This window comes from Nicotiana tomentosiformis, chromosome 8, assembly GCF_000390325.3.
Source record: "Nicotiana tomentosiformis chromosome 8, ASM39032v3, whole genome shotgun sequence".
NCBI classification, from domain to species: domain Eukaryota; kingdom Viridiplantae; phylum Streptophyta; class Magnoliopsida; order Solanales; family Solanaceae; genus Nicotiana; species Nicotiana tomentosiformis.
Genome location: NC_090819.1, coordinates 126,816,532 through 126,824,850, shown reverse-complemented (window position 1 = coordinate 126,824,850; position 8,319 = coordinate 126,816,532). Strand labels below are relative to the sequence as shown.

General features: G+C 31.5%; 1 protein-coding gene across 1 annotated transcript; it reads left to right on the top strand.

The window, feature by feature from the left end:
• The first annotated feature begins 284 nt into the window (after positions 1-284).
• Positions 285-1,787, top strand: LOC104088116 (ethylene-responsive transcription factor ERF027-like). Its single transcript, XM_009592739.4, has 2 exons — positions 285-998; positions 1,185-1,787. Exons 1-2 carry the CDS (start codon positions 398-400, stop codon positions 1,388-1,390), a joined length of 807 nt encoding a protein of 268 aa, XP_009591034.1. The 5' UTR covers positions 285-397; the 3' UTR covers positions 1,391-1,787.
• The last annotated feature ends 6,532 nt before the right edge of the window (positions 1,788-8,319 follow it).

Here is an 8,319-nt window from a genome sequence, read left to right as displayed (position 1 = left end):
GTTTCAAAAATTTATATATATATATATATATATTTCTTTCTTCGTTGAAAGAAAATTGTCACGCTTTCACTTCTACTGTGTGAGAAATTAAACTGGTGACAGCATCGAAACGGATTAGACACGAATCACGATAGAGTACAGCTAACAGCGAGTTTGTCCCGAAAACGTGTGCCTACATTTATATCATCATATATAACAAAACATTACTATAAACCCTAGTATAGCAAATTATCCACGAATTGCCCACGCTTTCACTTTTTCTTGACACTTCACATACCTATATCTTTCTTCCCTTAAATACCAAACATGACATTCTCCAAACTCCACCTATGAAAAACAGACACACATACATATATATACCCATAAATAAACACACACACACATAGTAGATATTTATATGGCTGATCACCCTGCAGATGATTCTACCAAAACCAGCCAAAAAAATCAACCTCCTCAGCCGAGTGAAAGTTCTCAAACACCTTTTATCCCTATTCCTCCTACACTTCTACCACCACCACCGGTGGAGGAGACAAATATTTCACCACGTCCATTGATATCAAACATTGCAATATTAGAAATTACAAAATCTCCTCCAAAAACAGTTCAACTACCAAATATTATTCCAACTGTAACGACTACCATGAGTTCCACCTCATCGGGCGGCGGCTCACCAAGCCGCCCAACATGTGGAAAACATCCTGTATTCCGCGGAATACGAAGCAGAAGTGGGAAATGGGTGTCTGAAATTAGAGAGCCACGTAAAACTACAAGAATATGGTTAGGAACTTACCCTACTCCTGAGATGGCAGCTGCCGCATATGACGTCGCCGCATTGGCTCTAAAAGGCGGCGACGCCGTAATAAATTTTCCCGGTAACCTCACTTCGTATCCTTCACTTCCTCCTTCACCATCTCCGGCGGATATAAGAAAAGCAGCCGCCAGTGCGGCGGCGCTGATGAAGCCACAAACTGGAGAAGGCACAATGCTGACTCAGCCAGGTAACAGATATATATGTGAAGAATAACTAAACTTTCAGCGGATATAAAAATTCTGAATCCACTATCTATAAACGGTATACAATTAGTGCACAAAACTTGAATTTAATTTTAAAAGTTTAATAAGTCTAGTGCTAAGAACCTTAAAATTTGAGACGTCCAATTTAAATTCTGGATCCGTTTATGTAGGTAATGTTGATGATCAAACTTCTGGAAGTGGACAGATGATTTCAACTGGTGGGGCTGAATATATTGATGAGGAGGCATTATTTGATATGCCTAATTTGTTGGTAGATATGGCGGAGGCAATGATGGTGAGCCCGCCGAGAATGAACTCGCCGCCGTCATCCGATTCACCCGGAAATTCTGATGCGGAAAGTCTTTGGAGTTATTAAACAAAATTCATGGAATTAATTTCTTCTTATTACAACTCAATTGAGATAGCACAAAAGGACCATATACATAGAATGCATGTTATACATGTATCTTGATCAATCACTTCAAAAAAAAAAAAAAATCTATGTGGAAAGGGAATTTTAGAAATTACGAAGGTTAGTCGTCTAGGGTTTTTGTTTGTGAGCAAATGGAATAGTTTTTTGTACTCCATAGTTTTTTGTAAGATTTTCTGCCGAGATCTTTTTACTGTTCCGCTTGAGCCTTTTTCTTGATCCATTCTAAACATCGATCTCTACAGAGTGAAGTTATGGAGATGTGGCAGGTGGGTTTTGGTCAACTTTGAACGAGGAATGAAAAAGCCTCCCTGAAATGATAATGGTTTGTAAAGTCTTTCCACATTTGTCTTTTCTTCTTCACTTTCTGCTTTCTTCTTGTGGAGTTTTTCTTCTTTTTTGCATTGCGTTTGGGGGTGGGGGCCGGCGTCTTGATTTGTCAAAATGTTAAAAAGGTGTATAGTGCAAAGAAACTTAAACGATCCAATCATTTGAAAAAATAGGTAAAGTAAACATAAGGCATGTAATCTGCTACAACAGTTAAATTAACCGTTCATAAATTTTTTGAAACTATCAAATGTGAATAAGTTAAATTGAAGACATATTGAAGTGCAGCGACATGGGAGCAATGACAATCTTGAAAGAGATTTTGCCTTTTGTTTGCAATGGAAAAACGTGCTTAAAGCCTAGTCTAGCGGCTTTCTTTGTCTAAAAATTGACCCTATCAGAGATAAATATAGTACGAAACCCATATATTAAAAAATTTCATATTAATATTTAATTTGTTAATTATAAATATAACAAATATTACTAGGCTCTTTACTTCAAGATAATTTAAAAAAAAAGAAATTAATTTCTCATTAATATCTAAAAAAAAAAATATTATGAACCATAAAAAAGATTTAAAAAAAATTAAAGTAGATCAGTACGCCGATTCAGCTTATAAGACAGCCATGAGAGGCTCTCATTTATATCAACCAGATTTTAATCAATGTTTATATGGGACAGTGGTGGCCCCAAATATTTATTGTTCTAATTATACATATAATCTCTCTATACTTTAATATTCCAAGTCGATCATGGAACGTATCTCTCTATAGATTTACAAGTTAAATGACAAGGACTTCCATTACTGTCCTAAGTTTTTAAATGAACTCTAAATAATCCAACTCAGATGCCCTGATGCAAGGTAGTAGTTACATAAAAAGAAAGACTTGTAATTAATGACAATCCAAACATATATTGTGTGGCTAAGGTTTCTTCTTGCATCAGACCAATCTGGTTTTAGTCTATCCTGTCGCCTATCATTTCATTTGGAAGAGAGTTTCCCTCTCTAATAGTGATCTTTGGATATTCTAAAGTGTGATTAGTTTTCGGTGAATTATACCATGTCAGAAATGACTATGTTAGTCTGTTTACTTAATTTTGTCCTAAAGTCATACGGTATATATATATATATATATATATATATATATATATATATATATAGTGTTACCTTTGTAACAGTACTCCTTTCTTTTTTTTTGAATATTCACAATTTTTCACTCGCATAAGTATCAGATAATTTAATTAGTCAAATAGAAAGAAGTCTCCTAATATTGTTTTACTTCATAGAAATTTGAATTTGAGGTACATGTACTCAATGCTTATATATGCATGCCATGAAATGTTTGGTATCAGTTGGTCTTGGGATAAGTTCTATACAATGCGTTTTGTAAATTGACTAATTGCATGAAAACGGAGCTGCAATCTAAGTACGTAGTTGTTGCTTTACTGTGAAAATGCGTGGTGCAAGATTCAAATTAATATCACACCACGAGTTTCTATACATTGACAGAATAAAATAATTATACTATGAGATCACCTAAAATAATTATTTCTAACTATCTATAATAAGCAAAATTAGTAATTAGCTAGTAAATAAAGCAAATAACTTACTGCAACAAGTTAAATTGCAGTAACAGTGAAAAGAAATCTTTACCTTAACAGTACCGTAACTGTGTATGCTCTTTTGTGAAAAAATAAAAGTAAAGAAAGGGTATTAAAAATGGACTTGCATGAGTAAATTTCTTATCTCAAGCAACTCTTAGTTTTTTTCCCTTGTAAATGTAGGTGCAAAAAATATACAGTAGGCTAACAACAAAGAAAAAGAAAAGTCCATTCTTAAACGTCAATTTTGAATTTGGGTGATTTTTGGTCAACTTCAAGGCCCACCACATTTGATGTTGACACATCATAAACAAAACCTAGTAAGCTCCTACATTGTACATGAACATTCAAAGACAATGGAGATATCAATTCAACTTCTCAAAATTCAAGAGAAGATAACCTCATAAATGTTTTGTTCTTGCCATGAAAAATGCCTTAGTAATTGTGATAAATGTACTTTGCAATTTAGCTGATGCTAAATAATTTGGACTCCAGCATTTGAAACTGTAAGTAAGACTTAAATTACAAGAACTTATACTGTACAGAAGTCAGGGACTATATATTATTGTGATTAATAATTACTTAATATGATACAGTTGGTTATTCAATTTATTATAAGATTTAACTATTATAAACACAAAGTAAATTATTTTACATTATCAAGTTACTTGAAACAATGCAGGGTAAAACTGCGTACAATACACTCTTGTGGTCTGACCTTTCTCTGAACCCCGCGCATAGCGGGAGTTTAGTCAACTGAGCTGCTTTTTTTCAAGTTACTTGAAACGTTTAATGAAAGTTAATTATACTTATAACAAGTGGATTTAGTAACTACTGAAAAATAAGGCAAGTGATTTTTTTCAATAAATTGACGTTCACTAATAGTGTAAAGATTTCATTATACTATCAATACTCAATGGATATCAGTTATCCTTAATTAAATATCTTAACTATGAGTCTATCAATAAGCTTTCAACCTTCCTTTTTTATATCCGTGAATTTCTTTAAATTCAGTGTTCCCTCGTCTTCATGACGTTTAATGCCAGCATTACAATCAGAATATATTTTAAGGAAATAATCTTTTGGAATAGATAGTAGTCCCTCCGATCCACAATAAGTGATTTTTTGTTATTTTGTTTTGTCCAAAATAAGTGATTTTTTTAAATTTCAAGAATGAATTAATTATTTTTTTTTTGCATTGCACTTGGAGTAAATAGTGTTGGAGTATGTGCTAGGAGTGTTTATGTGAAGGGATAGTAAAGATTAATATGGTCAATTTCATTGCTAATTAATGTTAAAAGTTGGATTTCTTAATCTATGTGAAAAAAACTAATAAATCACTTATTGTGGATCGGAGGGAGTAATAAGCACATTTACAAATGCAATTAATTGCAAACATGTTTTTTAAATTAATAATTTCCCACAAATCACAGTAAGATACTCAAAATCTATCATTAGATAGCATTTACGTAACTTCTAAAAACTAATAATTGCATTTAGACTGCCTTCTGAAGAATAGCTAAAACGTCAAAAATCGCAAACATGCATATCATTTTGGTTCCCACAATCCTATCATAGTATCATTAATTGCATTTGGACTGTATTCTAAAGAACAAAGATATCATTTTGATAGGCGGTTGCTTAAAAAATCGCAATTGGTTTCTTATATTAAACGTAGCTATCATAGCGCTTTCCTTCTCTTTTTCTTTTCTTTTTTTTCGTTTTTTCTTTGGTTTCGTTAGAGGAATTGGTCGACAAAAGAACAAATATATGTTTTCGAAAACACTATCAAAGATTATGGTAGGATTAATATGATCTTTTTAGTTATACAAATTTTGATAGAAAGGAATTTCTCCCTTAATATATCTTACACATCGCGAATTCAAATAGAGAGAGGACTTTTTGGTTTTCAAAGTTGTAAACTGAGAGAGAGTTGCAAGGGGGAGTTGGTACAAGGTCGGCCAGGGGACCAACGTAACGTATTAAAGTGTGTCTCGTTCCACTACCTTTTTGAATCTATTTGTGATATCATGAAAAACATAGAAAAAAGTAATTGTCTGATGGAATCAATCTACTTTAGAATCTCATAGATTATTTGACTAGCCGAAATCTCTAGTCGTTGAACGATTTAAAGCAGTTTTGACTTAGTTTAAAATTCCTTGGCCGACATGTCCACTCTTTAATTTCTCCTACTATTTGGTCCAAAACAAATTTATTCACTCTCGATATCTATATCAAATTAAACTACATTAATTTGTTACAATTAACAACAAAAAGGAAGAAGATAAGAATGTGCATGAAAAATAACAACTTTTATAAATACATATATCATATATCTATTGTTGTGATGCCCACGACAGAAAACAGGCTGATGAGGGCGGGGCAAGCAAGGCGGGCAAGCAAGATTGGCTAGCTTCTAGCCTGACAACTTTCTAAAAAAGGGGTGCATATATTACTGTAATCGAATTTTACATCGAAATGAGAGAGAAAATTAAACAACTTTATAAGGTATGGTATAAATTTACATAGTACGCATGTTTTTGTGGCCCGAAAGATAAATTTGTGCATGCCTAGGTCCAAAGTGAACAATATGTGCCTCTAAGTAGGGGTGTACAAAGAAAACTGATAAACCGCACCAAACCGATAATCCGAGTCAAACCGAAAAAAAACCTATGTGGTTTTGTTTGATTTGATTTGGTATTGAAAAATAAAATTCAACCATAATTGGTTTATTTTGTTTTGGTTTTAACTTAAAAAAAGTCAAACCGAAACCAAACCAACCCGATAGTATATTTAATTATTTTTAAAACTATTTTATACATATAAATATTTATTGTAATGTAATTTATAAAAGTTTCTTAAGCTTTTTCACAATTTTATCTTTTAACGTATTATTTCAAGTTTAGACTTAACATTCTTGAATGGTAAATAAATTTTATAGTTCATAAATGTAGTAACTCAAACAAAGTTCAAATCAATACTAATGCTAACAAAAGAAATTCAATTCAATACTAGGAATGACGATAGTGTTGGATAATTATTTTAGTTTTACATTGGTTTATAATGAAAATACATAACTTAGTTTATCTTTTTCTTTAGTGCTTAGTTATGTAATTAATATTAGTACTTATTAGCTATACTTATTTTAGCATGACCTATATAGTATTTTAGATTATGTTAATTTTTATTATGGCTTATTAATTAGCAATATTTATTTTATCTTTGTTATTGAATATTTTATTATAATGCTATGACTTATCTCATATTATTGTATTAGTTTCTTGAAAAACACATTATATAGTTATATTTTACTAGGACTTAAGAAATATTTGGAGCACAAGTTACATATTTTATGCTATGAAGACTTTACTGAAAAAAAAACCGAAAAAACCCGAAAAACCCGAGAAAAACCGAGATTGAAAACCCGACTTTGTTGTTTGGTTTGGTTTATAAATTTAAAAATCCGACTCTATTAGTTTGATTTGGTAATTAAAAAATGTGAAACAACCCGACTTATGTACACCCCTACTTGGTCTTTGACAATTGTATTGATGTAATATCCTAGTGTCTAAGTTTTTCTCTTTTTGTCCCCTTTTCTTTCCCTTTTCAACCTTCCTACTTTTCTATGAAGCAAGATCACTTTGTCTTCGATAATCATGATAATATCCAGTACAAATCAATTAGATGCACATACATATGAACGAGTTTGTTAGAAGGGAAAACAGAGTTTGGTCAAATCCTTTTCGTTTTTTGGTATCTAATTTAAATAACTTTTATCTAAAATACTTTTATCGACATAGCTTGAACGGATCTAGAACACTGAAAGAACAATTTTCCTTTTCTTAATATTCACTTATTTCTTTATTGTTTCTATTTGAAACTTCTCATAAATGTTTCGCCGAAGGTAACTTTACAAAATTTTGAGGGCAATTAGAATTTGGCTTGAATAATGTCATACTATCGTTCCCTTTAAAAAAAACAATCTTCTAGTATTCTTGATAGCAACTTGTACAAACATGTGATTTATTCTTTTTTTCAAAGAATCTATACCTGTTATTAAAACAAAAATCTTAACAATTATTTAAGATCAAGAAGATAATATTGATGAATGTCGATAGCCGTTAGTGTTGGAAGACTTGAGACAATTGGCTCTTTTATTTAATATTTAAAAACTAACTACCCAAATCTTCTTTTCCTCTGTATTTGACAATTGAAAGTCCATGATGAGAAGAATCGGCAGAATTATTTTAATCAAATATTCCTTTTTGGGAAGTTGAGGACATCAACTACCATTTAAACAAATAATATTTTCCCTTAAAAGGATTATATATAGTAATCCTTGGTTAAAAAATGTAGACGACAAAACACAAGTTCAATGCATCTTTTCTTGCTTTTTTCTTTCATTCATTTTTTAAAAACTTTAACCTTTTTAACAAAGAGGAATACTTGGGAAATAGGAGAAGAAATTAGGATAGCGTCCAAAGTGGTTGAAATAATTATGTTCTTCTTTTGCTAATATATAAATAGCTATTATTATTTGAGTAATATATAATTTTCAATACGTGTCATAATAGGAGAAAATAAAGTCCATTAGAGGCCCCTACCCCCTATAAAAAAAAAAATGGTTCGGTAGCTATAATTGTGATACCTTTATCTTTTCCCTTTTTTCAGATAATAATAACTGTCCAAAATCATACCTTGAATGGATTTCTACAGGACTTGTCGGATTAAAACTTGGGTTCTTTATCTTATAACTGATCATGAGTGTTCCCTTGATTGCTACTATAAAGAGCTTTTAGCTTCTTCTCGTCAAAATAAGAAAAAAGCAAATGATTAGGGTAGGGATTGGAAAAGAAAGTATCTTTTATTGTTCATTCTTAATTTTGAAATTCACTGCTCCATTAATCTTAATTTGTGCGACGTGACGCTCATTAATTAACTGAAAA